General features: G+C 45.9%; 2 protein-coding genes across 6 annotated transcripts in view; one reads left to right on the top strand and one right to left on the bottom strand.

Moving 5' to 3' along the window:
* The window catches only part of LOC119951431 (gastrula zinc finger protein XlCGF7.1-like), a 36,507-nt gene extending 31,025 nt beyond the window's left edge, over nucleotides 1-5,482 (bottom strand). Inside the window, exon 1 of one of the 2 annotated variants that reach the window (XM_038774612.1) lies at nucleotides 5,255-5,482. The gene's annotated coding sequence lies outside the window, so the exon portion shown is untranslated. The remainder of the gene's footprint in view (nucleotides 1-5,254) is intronic. The other variant, XM_038774610.1, reaches the window with a different exon arrangement.
* Nucleotides 5,483-5,523: 41 nt separating this feature from the next.
* Nucleotides 5,524-15,505, top strand: LOC119951440 (zinc finger protein 239-like). 4 transcript variants are annotated; one of them, XM_038774637.1, is made up of 3 exons: nucleotides 5,524-5,588; nucleotides 11,588-11,691; nucleotides 14,577-15,505. In XM_038774637.1, the coding sequence occupies exon 3, from the start codon at nucleotides 14,687-14,689 to the stop codon at nucleotides 15,386-15,388; it is 702 nt and encodes a 233-aa protein (XP_038630565.1). In that variant the 5' UTR covers nucleotides 5,524-5,588; nucleotides 11,588-11,691; nucleotides 14,577-14,686; the 3' UTR covers nucleotides 15,389-15,505. The 4 variants fall into 4 exon arrangements, 3 of the variants coding, with proteins under 3 accessions (XP_038630565.1, XP_038630566.1, XP_038630567.1); XM_038774638.1 differs by having other exon boundaries at nucleotides 5,571-5,584; XR_005457622.1 differs by lacking the exon at nucleotides 5,524-5,588 and adding an exon at nucleotides 5,597-7,107.
* The last annotated feature ends 1,876 nt before the right edge of the window (nucleotides 15,506-17,381 follow it).

The raw sequence follows: 17,381 nt of genomic DNA on the forward strand, positions 1-17,381 counted from the left end.
GTTGTTTACATGGACTTCAGTAAAGCCTTTGACAAGGTGCCTCATGGCAGACTGGTACAAAAGGTGAAGTCTCACGGGATCAGAGGTGATGTGGTAAGATGGATACAGAACTGGCTCGATCACAAGGCAAAGGGTAACAGTGGAAGAGTGTTTTTCTGACTGGAAGGTTGTGACTAGTGGTGTTCCACAAGGATCTGTGTGGGGCCTCTGTTGTTTGTAGTTTCCATAAACGATTTGGAGGAAAATATAGCTGGTCTGATTAGTAAGTTTGTGGATGACACCAAGGTTGGTGGAGTGGCAGATAGTGCTGGGGATTGTCAGAGAATACAGCAGGCCATAGATAGGTTGGAGACCTGGAAGGAAATGGCAAATAAATTTTAATCCAGACAAATGTGAGGTAATACATTTTGGTAGGCCTAACACAGAGGGGAAATATAGTGTAAATGGCAAAGCTCTTAGGAATATAGAAAGTCAGAGAGATCTAGGCCTGCAGGTCCGCAGATTTTTGAAAGTGGCAACACAAGTGGACAAGTCAGTCAAGAAAGCATACGGGATGCTTGTCTTCATTGGATGGTGCATGAATATAAAAACGGGCAAGTCATGCTACAGTTGTACAGAACCTTGGTAAGGCCGCACTTGTAATATTGCGCACAAGGGCAGCACGGTGGCCTAGTGGTTAGCACAACCGCCTCACGGCGCTGAGGTCCCAGGTTCGATCCCGGCTCTGGGTCACTGTCCGTGTGGAGTTTGCATGTTCTCCCCGTGTCTGCGTGGGTTTCGCCCCCACAACCCAAAAATGTGCAGAGTAGGTGGATTGGCCACGCTAAATTGCCCCTTAATTGGAAAAAATAATTGGGTAATCTAAATTTAAAAAAAAAATAAAATAAAATATTGCGCACAATTCTGGTCGTCACACTGCCAGAAGGATGTGGAGGTTTTGGAGAGGTTGCAGAGGATGTTTACCAGGATGTTGCCTTGTCTGGCACTCTTTCCCAGGGTGGAGGAATAGTCAACAGGGGGCAAACTTTAGAGGAGACGTGCGAGGCAAGTTTTTTTACACAGAGGGTAGTGAGTGCCTGGAACGCCTTGCCAAGGGAGGTTGTGGAAGCAGATACAATAGCGGCATTCAAAAAGCATCTCGACAAATACATAGATAGGATAAGCATAGAGGGATATGAACAAAGAAATGTTGAGGCTTTTGGCCAAGGGTGGTATCATGATCGGTAGAGGCTTGGAGGACCGAAGGGCCTGTTCCTGTGCTGTATTGTTCTTTTTTATAATGGTCGACTTCTGTGCCTACCTAGAGATCTACACCTCAGAAAAGGCTATTTGGCCCATGATGTCTGCGCCAGTCAAAAACAACATAAGTATCCCATTTTCCAGCAATTCACCCATCTTTACAAGTGCACATATAAATATTTCTTAAATGTTTTCAGGGTCTCTGCCTCCACCACCCTTTCAGGCAGTGAGTTCCAGATTCCCACCACCCTCTTGGTGAAAATGTCTTTTCTCACATCCCTTCTCAGCCTCCTGCCCCTTACCTTAAATCTATGCCCCCTGGGCATTAATGCCTCAACGAAAGGAAAATTTTTATTTCTATCTATGCCCCTCATAATTTTATACATCTCAATCATGTCCCCCCCCTCAGTCTCCTCTGCTCAAAGGAGAACAACGGCAGAAAATCCCATCTCTCTTCGTAGCTAAAACTCTCCAGCCCAGGCAAAATCCTGATGAATATCCGCTGCACCATTTCCAGTGGTATCACATCCCTCCGATAATGTCGATTCCAGACCTGAACACAATACTCGAGCTGTGGCCTACCCAACGTTTTATATAGTTCCAGCGTAACCTGACTGCTCTGAGACTCTATGCTTTGGCTAATAAAGGAAAGTATACCATATACCTTCTTAACCACTGTATCCACCTTCCCGGCTACTGTAAGGGACCGGTGTACATGCACAATAAGCTCGCTCTGATCCTCAGTGCTTTCCAAGTTTCTGACATTTATCATGTATTCCCTTGTCTCATTTGTCCTGCCCACGTGCATCACCTCACCCTTATCCGGTTTGAATTCCATTTGCAACTGATCAGCCCATCGGACCAGCCTATCTACAGCCTCCTGTAATTGAAAAGTATCCTCCTCACTATTTACCACCCCACTCATTTTTGTATTAACCACAAACTTAGTGATCAATCCTCCTACATTCATACATAGAAACATACATAGAAAATACATAATTTTTAATGCAAACTTATTTTCAACTGACAGGTTGAGCTGTGTTTTGTTCATACCCCACACGAGTCTTCAGTTGTTGTACGTCAGCCTCAGACTGAATCTAAATATTCATGCTGTGCCCTCACAGATATTCATCAAACTGGCTAATCACGGCTTGTCTAAATTACCTCTCTTGTTCAGATGATTATGTTCAATGAAACCCAGTGAAAATATGAAGTATGAATATTCCACTAGGCGACCTTTGAACTTGTACTGCTTCTATGTTGAGGTTGGGTGAACAGGAAGGTGAAGGTGCTAATTAAAAGTTATTGCCAAGAATTGGATATATTAAGTAGAAAAGCAAGACAGTGTTTCCTCTGAAGTCTTCCTAATGTGACATTTAATGTCATAATGGGAACGGTGCTAACAAGAAAATATAAGCCTTTGGAAAATGTTCAGTGTTAAAAGATTAATGATTAAAAATAGTTTTCATTGTCAAAGATTTACATAAATGTAAACTCACTGGGCGGGATTCTCCGCTGGCATGATTCTCCATTTTGCCGGCGCCTGGGGGTTTCCCGACAGCATTGGGCTGCCCCACAATGGGAAACCCCATTGACCCGCCGGCGTAACGGAGAATCCCGCCCCCTATATCTCCCCATCTCCATCCCAGTTGTCAAATCTGTTGTCTGGTGTAGTAAGAAACTGTCCGGGCCAAAAGTCCCCTTCTTCAATTTCCTAAATTAGATGATTCCAACCAGGGAAGCAGTTGAAACAGTTGGTCAGTGTTGCAAAGTAGTTACTTTGCCACCAGTTGAGAATGGGATTGCACTCAACTGTAAAAAGAAAGACCTGCATTTATGTGGCACCTTTCACAACCTCAGGATCTTCTAAAGGTTATTACAACCAATTAAGTGCTTTGGAAATGTCAACACTGTTACAATATACTTTCCATGATCAGACAGCAAGCCCATATGCACTATCCACATTTACTCTTGACTGGCTGTCTACCATCTGAGTTATACAACTATTTGGAGGACTAACAAAGAAAGTCGAGAATAAAAGAGAATACAAGTACTGTATCAGTCAGTATATGTACTGTGGGAAGTAGACCTGGGCTAGTGTTGAAATCAGTGAGTCCCCAGATCTGGCATTGCACATTGCATCTGAGTAAAGCACAAATATGTTTACATGATCATGTAGCACAGACAACAAAATGCCTCTATTTTAATTTCCATGATGTATACTTAGCATCCTTCTTATTTCCCATGATGTTTGCATGACGCCTCCCTATTTTCTATGGCTGTTCCCTCAGTTCCCCAAATCTTTCCCACTCTTTCTTGTGGATGCTCTTTGTTCCCTCTCTATTTCTAATAGTCTTTCCTTGGCTTTGTCCTGATTTGCTTTGTTTCTCTCACAACTCTTTGCCACCTTCTCCTTGAGGGATTTGTTTCGCTGTCCATCTTCTCATATGATCCTACATTAACTTCAGTCAAGTTACTTGACTTGGGGGTATCTCATTCATACCTAACTTGAGGTCCATGCAAACCTTTGCAATCCCTGTAGTTGGAAACCTGTGGATCTGATCCCTGAATGCGGAATTCTTTAAAATGGATGTAGCTGAATCAAGATTTTAAGGCATTTGTTGTCACTGATTTCCTCAGATAAACAAAATGAAACTGAATGCAGCATTCCAGAAAGCAGCAATTAGTGCTGTAACAAGGCCTTTGAAATATGTACAATGGAATGGATGAAGAGGGGGATTTGGGTCATGACTGGTTTTCACAGTATTGCCTCTTTACCTGTCAACATTTCTGCAGCTACTTTTGTTTTCTTTCTAATTCACCAAACAAGAGAGTCTTTTCCTACGAGTTGATCTGTATTGGTTTAACCTTTTCATTCCTGAAATATCAAATACACTGTTGAAAAGAGAAATCCATTTGTTTTAGTAGTGTTCTTCCCTTTTACAGAGTGCCCAGGTTTGAATCACAAGCTGCACTGCCTTCTATTGTCCTCAAATGGAATATTTCATGCGATAAAGCAGCCCCTTTGAGAAAGAAGGCCGAGAGAGACAAGTTGGTCATAAAATACACTTGGCAGAAGCTTTTTTGTTGGATAATTTGATCTAGGGCAGCTCGGTGGTGCAGTGGTTAGCACTGCTGCCTCATGGCACCAAGGGCCAGTATTCGGTCCTGGCCCCGGGTCACTGTCCGTGTGGATTTTTGCACGTTCTCTCCGTGTCGGCTTGGGTCTCGCCTCCATGACCCGGGGATCTGCAGGGTAGTTGGATTGGCCACACCATATTGCCCCTTAATCGGAAAAGAATAATCTGATCTAATATTGGGTAGTGCTTGGAGTGTTGTCATTGGCTGAGTGTTTCTCAGCAACATGGAAGTAGAAACCAAAATTCCAGAACAAGCAATGGGAGAGCTGGGTATAGAGGGATATGGGCCAAATGTAGGCAATTGGGGCTATTTGTTGGGGTCGAAGCGGCATGGACTGTTTGGGCCGAAGGGCCTGTTTACATGCTGTGGGCTTCTATGACTTTCTTTTCTTTGGATTAGCATGTAGAACTCATTACCAGATTGAGGATTGAGATCCAAGTCCAATCTGGACAGTCCTGGGTAAAAATCCCACTGTGAAAAGATGATTCACCAGTTGAATTTGGAAATGGCTCGATCATCTGCTTGGTTGACACGGCAGTAGCCACATCTGATGGGAAAAAGACAGATACTTCATGTGTGGGAAGGGATTTACTCAAGTTGGTCACCTGCTAACAATCCAGTTTTAAATGATCAAATGATTTAATCCACCAGGTTAAAGTCCAACATGTTTGTTTCAAACACCTCAGGTGAAGGAGGAAGGAGCAGTGCTCCGAAAGCTCGTGTTTGAAACGAACATGTTGGACTTTAACCTGGTGTTGTAAGACTTCTTACTGTGCTCATCCCAGTCCAACGCCGGCATCTCCACATCATGATTTAATCCACAATAGGCAGTTTCTTACTGACAAAACGGGATTTAAATCTTTAATTTATTTACCTGAGACTCCAGTGAACTCACATCTAACTAGCGCTTTTTCGGCTCTCAATTATACCCAGAACAGACACGTGCATTTTTCGTGGCATTTGAATTAATCTTTCTCCATCCTTTCTAAAAGGCTGCCACCATCCTCGGATTGTAAAATGTCATTTTAACTGCACCAGTGTCAATTTCCAATTGCGGAGCTCGAGCCCAGCAGAGGGAGCGCGCACAATGGACATCATCCAAACGTCAAGTGTTCTCTGCACATGCGCACTTCAGGGTGCGATTGGAGCTTGCGCCTCGCCGTCTTTCCTGAGCATGCGCAGATCTGTGACCAGACTGCTGAGTGTGGGTGAGAAAATGGCCGCGGTAGCAGGATAACCGAGTTAATTAAAGCCTGAGGAATTGAGCCAGCAGAGTGGGCGAGGAGGCTCTCTATAAACACTTGGTGCAGGCCGTAGACCCTGAATCAGAAAGAACCCGCCCCACCATTGCAGCGAACAGACCGGCAATGGCTGGATCCCTCCCTCTGCCCGGCCCGGGGAGCTGCTGTGCAGCAGGGCGCATGCGCGGACCCTGTTGCAGACTGATACTGATGGATTTTGGAAACTCCTCTTGCAGGGCATTAGAAGAGCAAGATTTACACACAGAAAACTCAAACCAAGAGAAATTAATGATAATTAAGATCATTACATTAACAATCTGGAAGAAGCAACTGAGCACTTTTGCTAAATTTGCAGTGGGACAGGTAGTTTTAAGCAGAAGAGCTGCAGAAGGACCTGGACAGGCTAGAAGAGTGGGAAAAGAAGTGGCAGATGGAAATACAATATGGAAAAGTGAGGTTATGCATTTTGGTAGGAAGAATGGAGGCACAGGCTATTTTCTTGGAAACCAGATGCACAAAGGGACATCGGAGTCCGAGTTAATGACTCTGGTAAACATGCAGGTTCAGTCGGCAGTAAGGAAGGTAAATGCAATGTTAGCATTCATGTTGAGTGAGCTGGAATATAAGAGCAGGGATGTAATTGTGAGGCTGTATAAGGCTCTGGTTAAAACCCATTTGGAGTGTTGTGAGCAGTTTGGGGCCCCATTTCTAAGGAAGGATGTGCTGAAAGAATCAAGAGGAGGTTCACCAGAATGAAGAGCTTGTCATATGAGGAGTGGTTGAAGATTCTGGGCCTGTATTTGTTGGAGTTTCGCAGGATGAGAGGGGATTTTAATGAAACCTGCAGGATACTGAGAGGCCTAGATAGAGTGGACATGGAGAGGATGTTTCCACTGGGAGGAAAAAACAGAACCTGAGGGCATAGCCTCAGACAGAAGGGACAATCCTTTAAAACTGAGAGGGGGAATTTCTTCAGCCAGAGGGTGGTGAATCTGTCGAACTCTTTGCTGCAGAAGTCTGTGGAGGTCAAGTCACAATGTCTTGAAGACAGAGTTCTTGATTCATAAGGAGATCAGAGGTTTTTGGGAGAAGGCAGGAGAATGGGGATGAGAAACGTATCAGCCATGTTTGAATGGCAGAGCAGACGGAATGGGCCGAATGGCCTAATTCTGCTCCTATGTCTTATGGTCTTAAATGTCTGTCTCTTAATTTCTGTTCTTGGACTGGCATTGATGATTGTTTTTGTAATCTCCTTTTAAACAGGATACTAAGTAGGAGGGATTTGCAGACTGAAAACTCAAAGCAAATATCACATGAAATTCTGACTGAGTCATTCAGCTCAATGGGACCAAGCAGGCCAGCAGCACGGTTCGATTCCCGTACCAGCCTCCCTGGACAGGCGCCAGAATGTGGCGACTAGGGGCTTTTCACAGTAACTTCATTGAAGCCTACTCATGAGAATAAGCGATTTTCATATTGTTTGAATGTAAGTATTGAGTTCCAGGTCACTCACTACCCCTCACTGTGTAGAATTTCTTCCTCAGATCTAATTCTGTCTGTGATCCTTCTGTGATCAGTTTATGGAAACAGCCTTTCCTTATCTACCTTACCTGAACCTATAGGAAAATTCTATCAAATCTCCCCTTAATCGCCTTTGTTCCAGGGAGAACCACCCCAGCTTCTCCAACCAATCTTGCAACTAAAATTCCTCATCCCTTGAACCGTTCTGATAAATCCTCTGCACCCTCTCAAGGACCCTCCCATCCTCCATAACATGTGTCAATCACAGGTTTGCGCATTGAGTGTGCGTATCTGTGACATCATCACACAACGGTAATTGCAAGATGACGTCAACCCCGCTCCCCAGGGATTACCTATACTGGGATATATTTCTCTGCCTCCAGTGCTTTTGATACCTTTAGGCACCAGCAGACGATTTTAACATTGAAAAGAAGAAAAAAAATAATAATCGCTTATTGTCACAAGTAGGCTTCAATGAAGTTACTATGAAAAGCTGCTAGTCGTCACATTCCGGCGCCTGTTCGGGGACACCGGTATGGGAATTGAACCCGCGCTGCATTACAAGCCAGCTGTCTTAGTCCACTGTGCTAAACCAGCCCCCCATGAAATTGTTTCATAGTTGAGTTTTTTGATCACTCATCTACCATTTAGAAATCTGTGTCCTACCTGGTGAATGTGCTAAATTGGGGAAGGCTAATTATAACCATATTAGGCAGGAACTGAAGAACCTAGATCGGGGGCGGATGTTTGAGGGTAAATCAACATTTGACATGTGGGAGGCTTTCAAATGTCAGTTGAAAGGAATTCAGAACCGGCATGTTCCTGTGAGGAAGAAGGATAAATATGGCAAATTTCGGGAACCTCGGGTAACAAGAGATATTGTAGACTTCGTCAAAAAGAAAAAGGAGGCATTTGTCAGGACTAGAAGGCTGGGAACAGGCAAAGCCTGTGTGGAATACAAGGCAAGTAGGAAGGAACTTAAGGAAGGAGTCACGAAAAGTAATTGGCAAATTGGGTTAAGGAAAATCCCAAGGCTTTTTACAGATACATAAAAAGCAAGAGTGCAGCCAGGGAAAGGGTTGGCCCACTGAAGAACAGGGGAGGGAATCTATGTGTGGAGCCAGAGGAATAGGGTGAGGTACTAAATGAATACTTTGCATCAGTATTTACCAAAGAGCAGGAATTGGTGGATGTTGAGTCTGGAGAAGGGCGTGTAGATAGCCTGGGTCATATTGAGATCCAAAAAGACAAGGTGTTGGGCGTCTTGAAAAATATTAAGGTGGATAAGTCCCCAGGGCCTGATGGGATCTACCCCAGAATACTGAAGGAGGCAAGAGAGGAAATTGCTGAGGCCTTGACAGAAATGTTTGGATCCTCACTGTCTTTAGGTGATGTCCCGGAGGACTGGAGAGTAGCCAGTGTTGTTCCTTTGTTTAAGAAGGGTAGCAAGGATAATCCAGGGAACTACAGGCAGGTGAGCCTCACATCAGTGGTAGGGAAATTACTGGAGAGAATTATTCAAGACAGGATCTACTCCTATTTGGAAGCAAGTGGACGTATTAGTGAGAGGCAGCACGGTTTTGTGAAGGGGAGGTCGTGTCTCATTAACTTGATAGAGTTTTTCGAGTAGGTCACAAAGATTTTTTATGAATGTTTTTTTAATGGGGTTTTGAACAAGGTATAATTACCGTTATACACAGGATAAGAAACATATATATTATATATGTGTATATATAATATATATATACACTGTCTGTGTCTGTGTGGAGTCTGCACTGTCTGTGTGGAGTCTGCACGTCCTCCCCGTTTGTGCGTGGGTTTCCTCCGGGTGCTCCGGTTTCCTCCCACAGTCCAAAGATGTGCTGGTTAGGTGGATTGGCCATGCTAAATTGCCCGTAGTGTAAGGTTAATGGGGGGGATTGTGGGTATACGGGTTACGTGGGTTTAAGTAGGGTGATCATTGCTCGGCACAACATCGAGGGCCGAAGGGCCTGTTCTGTGCTGTACTGTTCTATATATCTATATATATAGAAGAGAAGGGCACACCCAAACATACCAAAGAGAAGAAAATAGTACATAGTGAAAAAAACCCAATAAAAAGTGAAATAGAATAACTGGTAGGGTATTGTGCACCAGCTCGACAGCGGCAGCTCTATACACCTGGCAAAATTATTTACAATACGTAAGTAGGCGACTGTTTGCAGGTTGCGGGGGGGGGGGGGGGGGGGGGATTGGGGAGGCAAATATACATTTGGGTGCCGGGGAGATAATTACAGTGTGCGATACTTGGCTGTGTTTTGTGTTGTGGCCTGCTTCTCCCGGACGCATCTTGTTGCCGTCTTGCGCTCACCTCCGCTTCTGCTGGTCCTCCGTCTTTATTTTCCTCGTTCCCCGCTCCTGGAGATGTCATGCTCGTTTTGGTATCCAGTGCCTTCCTTCCGGCTCCCATTTCTCTCTCTCTCTCTCTCTCTCCCCCCCCCCCCCCCCCCCCCCCAGGGTTCGCCTTTCTTTCCTCAGGTTTAGCTGTCTCTCCCTTTCATGCCTTGGCTACTTTCCCCTGATTCTTGACTACTTTCCCCTGATGAGTCGGTCACAAAGATGATTGATGCAGGTAGGTCAGTCGATGTTGTCTATGTGGACTTCAGTAAGGCCTTTGACAAGGTCCCTCATGGCAGACTGGTACAAAAGCTGAAGTCACACGGGATCAGAGGTGTGCTGGCAAGATGGATACAGAACTGGCTAGGTCATAGAAGGCAGAGAGTAGCAATGGAAAGGTGCTTTTCTGATTGGAGGGCTGTGACTAGTGATGTTCTGCAGGGTTCAGCGCCGGGACCTTTGCTGTTTGTAGTATACATAAATTATTTGGAGGAAAAAGTAACTGGTCTGATTAGTAAGTTTGCGGACGATACAAAGGTTGATGGAATTGCAGATAGCGATGAGGACTGTTAGAGGATTCAACAGGATTTAGATCATTTGGAGACTTGGGCGGAGAGATGGCACATGGAGTTTAATCCGGTCAAATGTGAGGTAATTTGGAAGGTCTAATACTGGTAGGGAATATACAATGATTGGTAGAACCCTCAAGACTATTGACAGTCAGAGAGATCTAGGTGTACAGATCCACAGGTCACTGAAGGGGAAACACAGGTGGAGAAGGTAGTCAAGAAGGCATACGGCATGCTTGTTTTCATTGGCCGGGGCATTGAGTATAAAAATTGGCAAGTCATGTTGCAACTGTATAAAACCTTAGTTAGGCCACACTTGGAGTATCGTGTTCAATTCTGGTCGCCACATTACCAGAAGGATGTGAAGGCTTTAGAGAGGGTGCAGAAGAGATTTTCCAGGATGTTGCCTGGTATGGAGGGCATTAGCTGTGAGGAGAGGTTGAATAAACTTGGTTTGTTCTCACTGGAACAAAAGAGGTTGAGGGGCGACCTGAAGTCTACAAAATTATGAGGGGCATAGACAGAATGGATTGTCAGATAATTTTTCCCAGGGTAGAGGGGTCAATTACTGGGGGACATAGGTTTAAGGTGCGAGGGGCAAAGTTTAGAGGAGATGTACGAGGCAATTCTTTACACAGAGGGTAGTGGGTGCCTGGAACTCGCTGCCGGAGGAGGTGGTGGAAGCAGGGACGATAGTGACATTTAAGTGGCATCTTTTTTTTTTCTTTTTATAAATTTAGATTACCCAATTATTTTTTCCAATTAAGGGGCAATTTAGCGTGGCCAATCCACCTATTCTGCACATTTTTGGGTTGTGGGGGCGAAACCCACGCAGACACGGGGAGAATGTGCAAACTCCACACGGACAGTGACCCAGAGCCGGGATCGAACCTGGGACCTCAGCGCCGTGAGGCGGTTGTGCTAACCACTAGGCCACCGTGCTGCCCTATTTAAGTGGCATCTTGACAAATACATGAATAGGATGGCAATAGAGTGATACAGACCCTGGAAGTGTAGAAGATTTTAGTTTAGACGGGCAGCAAGGTAGGCACAGGCATGGAGGGTCAAAGGGCCTGTTCATGTGCTATACTTTTCTTTGTTCTTTATTGCAGTTCTTTGCTCTATGAGCGGTTCCAAGACTCTGGCCTGGCGACTCATTTACTTTGGATCTGAATCCATGTCCATTCATTGCTCTGGTTCACCTCTGCCATCCCTGATCACCTCTCTTATACTCCACCTCTTCAATAATGGGTTTATTTTAACGATACGTCATGCTTTCCTGTCACTTCTACGGTCTCATGAGGTTTCTACCGCAGGCCAACCCCTGACCATCTGCAGCTGGCCTATCAGCTTTATCTTCCCACTGGATCTTTCACAGTCGGGAATTGTTTTTTTCTTCTGCTTCTGCGCTCTTATTTGGCATCAAGTTCTGCATCATTGTTATTCCCTGTAATTCATTTTGAATAATGTGAAATCTTGACTGTATTTCTCTCTTCACAGTTACAAAGATATATTTTCAATCCCAGATCAAAGGTGGTGATGTTTGACGCTAAACTTGAACCGCTGCAGTCCGTGTGGTGAAGGTGCTCCTCCAGCGCTGTTAGGTAAGGAGTTACACGTAATTCACCCAGCGATGATGAAGGAGCGGTGGTATATGTCCAAATCAAAAGTAATAATTTGTATTTATATATCACCTTTTGTGTAATAGGACATTCCAAATAATTTCACAGGAATGTTATACGGCAACATTTGACATTGAACCACATGAAAATATATCAGGGCAGATGAACAAATGTTTAAAAGGTGGTTTTGGAGGACAGCATGGCGTTGCAGTGGTTAGCACTGCTGCCTCATGGTGCCGAGAACCCAGGTTCGATCCCGGCTCTGGGTCACTGTCTGTGTGAAGTTTGCACATTCTCCCCGTGTTTGCATGGGTTTGGCCCCCACAACCCAAAGATCTGCAGGATAGGTGGATTGGCCATTCTAAAATGCCCCTTAATTGTAAAAAAAATGAAATGGGAACTCTATATTTTTTTTAAGTGGTTTTGAGGAGTTTTTTTAAAGGAGGAAAGTGAGGTGAAGAAGTTTCAGGAGAAATTTCAGAGCTTGGAATCTTGGAAACTGACAAAATGATAACCAATGGTGGAGTGATTAAAATGTGAATTGCTAATGAGGCCGGAATTAAAAGAGCACAGATATCTTTAATAATAGTAATAATAATCTTTATTGTCACAAGTAGGCTTACATTAACACTGCAATGAAGTAACTGTAAAATCCCCCAGAAGCCACACACCGGTGCCTGTTTGGGTACACTGAGGGGGCATTCAGAATGTCCAAATTACCTAACAGCACATCTTTCGGGACTTGTGGGAGGAAACCGGAGCACCCAGAGGAAACCCACGCAGAGACAGGGAGAGCGTGCAGACAGTGACCCAAGCCAGGAATCGAACCTGGGACCCTGTGCCGTTGAGCAACAGTGCTAACCACTGTGCTACCATGCTGCCCTAATTAATTTAGAGTACCCGATTATTATTTTCCAATTAAGGGGCAATTTAGCATAACCAATCCACCTAACGTTCACATCTTTGGGCTGTGGGGTTGAAACCCACGCAGACACAAGGAGAATGTGCAAACTCCAAACAGACAATGACCTGGCATCAAACCCGGGTCCTCAGCGCCATGGGCAGCAGTGTTAACACCTGCACCACCGTGCTGCTCAGAGGCTGAATGAGATTACAGAGGTAGGGAAGGGAGAGAGCATGGAGGGATTTGAAAACGCTGCTGACAAGTTGAAACTTTTTAAAAATGTATTACTTTATAATAGTTACAAAGCTAGAGCAGAGTGTGGACAGGGGCAAACCCCTAATCCAGCTCCTTGCCTGCTCCAAAAAAACAATTCAAATTGAATCCAATTCATGGTGCCCACAAGAGAGACATACCAGATCCGGGCATTACACCTGAGCTCACAGTCACCTTAGCCAAAAGGCCGAGAAGCGATACTAATTGAAAATTCTGTTGCATCTGAACTCCGGGCCTTTGAAACCCACGCAGCCACAAGGAGAATGTGCAAACTACAAACAGTAGGTCAGTGAGCACAGGGGTGATGGGTGATCGAGACTTGGTGTGAGTAAACACATGGGCAGGAGAGTTTTGGATGACCTCAAGATTACAGAGAGGTTGAATATGGGAGGCTGGCCGGGAATGCGTTTAGAGGTAAAGGAATGGATGTGGGTTTCAGCAGCAGAAGAGCTGAAACTGGGTTGGAGTCAGGTGATGTTCCTGAGGTGGAACGAGGCGGTTTTGGAGATGATACGAAAATATGGTTGGATGCTGACCTTTGGGTGAAAAATTTCACCATGGTAACGAATGGTCTGGTTCAATCTCAGAAAGCTGTGAGGGAGAGGGATGGAGTCGGTGGCTGGTAGTGCAGTTTGTAGTGAGGACTGAAGACAATGACTTCAGTCTTCCTAATAGTTAAATGGAGGAAGTTTCTGTTCATCCAGTCCTGAATGTCAGACATGTCAGAACAGTGTAAGACTTGGAGGGAAACTTGGTGCTACCCTGGTCCTTCTGGGTCATGGAGGTTAGTGGTTCAGGAGATTCTGCCCAAGTTCTGGTTTTGTTTTGGGTCTATTAAATCAGTCTCCTTCCCCCTGCTCACCCATTTCCCCCTCTGTCTCTACCACCTCTCTGACTTTGGTTCTTGAAACCAGCGAGTTGTGGATAGATCATAGATTATCATAGAATTTACAGTGCAGAAAGAGGCCATTCGGCCCATCAAGACTGCACCGACTCTTGGAAAGAGCACCCTACCCAAGGTCAACACCTCCACCCTATCTCCATAACCCAGCAACCCCACCCAACACTAAGGGCAATTTTGGACACTAAGGGCAATTTATCATGTCCAATCCACCTAACCCGCACATCTTTGGACTGTGGGAGGAAACCGGAGCACCCGGAAGAAACCCACGCAGACACGGGGAGGATGTGCAGACTCCGCACAGACAGTGACCCAAGCCGGAATCGAACCTGGGACCCTGGAGCTGTGAAGCAATTGTGCTATCCACAATGCTACCGTGCTGCCCTAGATGCACCATCATTGAATATATTTCAGGCTGAGATGGAGAGATTTCTGATCTCTCTCAGTTGAGGAAATGGGGAACTCAGGAAAATGGAGTTGAAGCCCAAGATCAGCCACAATTGTGTTGAATGACCGAGCAGACTCTCCATTTGGTCTTATGTCATAATTTCTAATTTCTTATCTAGGCGAAAGTCTTGTACAGGTCCAGGCTGGGAGGCAGGTTCCATTCTCTGAAGGATATTACTGAACCAGTTGGGTTTTTATGAAGATCCAACAGATTTCATGGTCACTTCTTCCTAGTGCCGACCCCACAAATTACCAGATTCGTTCAGCTCAATTTTACAACCTGCCTTTGTGTTTTTGTGGGTTCTCTCTCACTCCCCTTTTTTCTGTTTTAAATGAATTCAGGGCATTAGAAGGAGAGGATTTGCAATCAGGTAACTGAATCCAAACATCACATCAGGATTTGTCAAGAGTTCCTCAATTTATCAGGATCAGAGGATCATCAGCCTTCAAAAATGGACAGAAAAGGTCCTGATAACATCGCGGTGAGACTGTGGAAATGTGAGGACTGTGGAAAGGGATTCAATTACCCATCAGTGCTGGAAACCCATCGTCGCAGTCACACTCGGGAGAGGCCATTCACTTGCTCCATATGTGGGAAGGGATTCACACGATCATCCAACCTGCTGAGACACCAAGATGTTCACACTGACGAGAGACCATTTAAATGTCACAACTGTTGGAAGTGCTTTAAAAGTTCTGAGGAACTGATGCACCATCAACGTGTTCACACTGATGAGAGACCGTTCAGGTGCTCTCATTGTGGAACTGGGTTCAGGTGGTCATCGCAACTCACTGCACACCAGGAAATTCACACCGGGGAAAGACCGTTCACCTGCTCTAAGTGTGGGAAGGGATTCACTCAGTCATCCAACCTGCTGAAACACCAGCAGGTTCACACTGATGAGAGACCTTTCAAATGTCCAGACTGTGGGAAGTGCTATAAAAGTTCTGGGAATTTGATGACCCATCAACGTGTTCACACTGATGAAAGACCATTCAGATGCTGTCACTGCGGGACTGGGTTCAAGACATCGTCTCAACTCACTGTACACCAGCGAAGTCACACGGGGGAGAGGCCGTTCACCTGCTCGGAATGTGGGAAAGGATTCACACAGTCAGCCCACCTGCTGAAACATCAGCGAATTCATGAGTAACAACAGGGATTGGATTTTACTTTTTTTTTTCCCGAAATATTTTTATTTCAGTTTTTACAGAGTGACAGCTCAAGTGTATCTGGTATTTACAAATAAAGTTGTTTGTTATTACAAGGATTTTTACAAGTGCCCCCATCCCTCCTCCCTTTCGTTTGCTGGTGCTTAGTTTCCCTCTTAGTGTTGCATTCTGCCTGGGCGTCATATACTGTGTTCCGCTTCTTTCTGTTGGGGTTTTTTAGTTTTTATTATATGGGGGTGGGGGGGTGGGTGGCTGCATGGCACTGCCACCCCTCCCCTTTTCTCCATGCTTCGTTCTGTGATTCCCTTGGGTTCCCTTTTTCCCCCACCCCTTGTGTGTGTCTTCCCTTGTCTTCCTCCCACCCCCCTATCCCCTCACTTCCTAGTCGCTATTGGCCTCAAACAGGTCTTGGACTGATGAATGGCCCCCATGCATAGTGGAAGCCCTCGATGGTGTGTTTGATCTTCTCCAGGTGGAGAAATTCCGACAGGTCTGTCAGCCAGTCTGCAGCTGTGAGTGGCGCTGCTGATCGCAAGCCGAGCAGGATTCTCTGGCGTGTGTTTAAGGAAGCGAAGGCTTGGACATCAGCCCTCTTCCCTATATGTAGTTCTGGCTGGTCCGATACCCCAAAGACTGCCACTCTCGGGCACGGATCCACCCTCACCCCCACAACCCTGGACATTGCCTCGAAGAAGGCTGTGCGGAACATGTGGGCTTAGTTGGCTGGGCCTCCCTAGCACCATTCACATTTGTCCTCCACCTCCGGGAAGAACATACTCATTCGGGTTCTGGTTAGGTGAGCTCTGTGCAACACTTTGAATTGCATGAGGCTGAGCCTTGTCCAGGAGGAGGTGGAGTTGTCTCTGCTCAATGCTTTGCTCCAGAGTCCCCACCCCACTTCTGTTCTCAGTTTGTCCTCCCATTTTCATCTGGCTTCGTTCAGTGGTAGTTTGCCTGTCCAGCAACAGTCCGTACATGTTCACAGCTTTCCCCCCCCCCCCCTCATGTTGTATCTCTCTCAGGGCCCTAGGATATCTTGCCGTCTCCTTGCGGAGAAAGTTTGGACGTGCCTGAGTTCCTGTCCGGTCGGCAAGTCCAACTCCTCCATCTGCTTGCCCAAGGTTGCAAGTCTGTCCCCTATGTAAAAGCCCCTGACCGCTAACGTACCCCATCCAGTCTCCATTTTTTAAAGGTGCCGTCCAGCATGGCTGACGGGAATTTGTGGTTGCCGCAGATGGGAGCCATGGAGGACGTGGTTAAACGAAAATGCTGCCTCATTTGAATCCATGTTTTCAGTGTGGCTACCACCACTGGGCAGGATGTGTACATCCGTGGGGGTGGGCTGGGAACGTTGCTGTGGTGAGGGCTCGGAGGGTTGTTCCCTTGCAGGAGGACTCCTCCAGTCTCACCCATTCTGTTTGGTTCTTGTAGCCATACCTTCACCCTTCCGGGCCTCACGGTAGCATGGTGGTTAGCATCAATGCTTCACAGCTCCAGGGTCCCAGGTTCGATTCCCGGCTGGGTCACTGTCTGTGTGGAGTCTGCACGTCCTCCCCGTGTGTGCGTGGGTTTCCTCCGGGTGCTCCGGTTTCCTCCCACAGTCCAAAGATGTGCGGGTTAGGTGGATTGGCCATGCTAAATTGCCCGTAGTGTAAGGTTAATGGGGGGATTGTTGGGTTACGGGTATATGGGTTACGTGGGTTTAAGTAGGGTGATCATTGCTCGGCACAACATCGAGGGCCGAAGGGCCTGTTCTGTGCTGTACTGTTCTATAACTTCAATAACTCTCGGCTGCAGCTGTCCAATGATAGTACTGAAGATTCGGCAGGGCCAGATTGTCAATGTTTTTCCTCCTTTGCAGTGTCAACTTACCGATCCTTGGGTTTGTACCCCCACACAAATGCCATGATTTGAAAAGATGGTTGCTAAGATGTTCACTATGTTTTAAAAAGGTTAAATTGAGTTCATAGAATA

Source organism: Scyliorhinus canicula, chromosome 17, assembly GCF_902713615.1.
Source record: "Scyliorhinus canicula chromosome 17, sScyCan1.1, whole genome shotgun sequence".
In the NCBI taxonomy this organism is placed as follows: domain Eukaryota; kingdom Metazoa; phylum Chordata; class Chondrichthyes; order Carcharhiniformes; family Scyliorhinidae; genus Scyliorhinus; species Scyliorhinus canicula.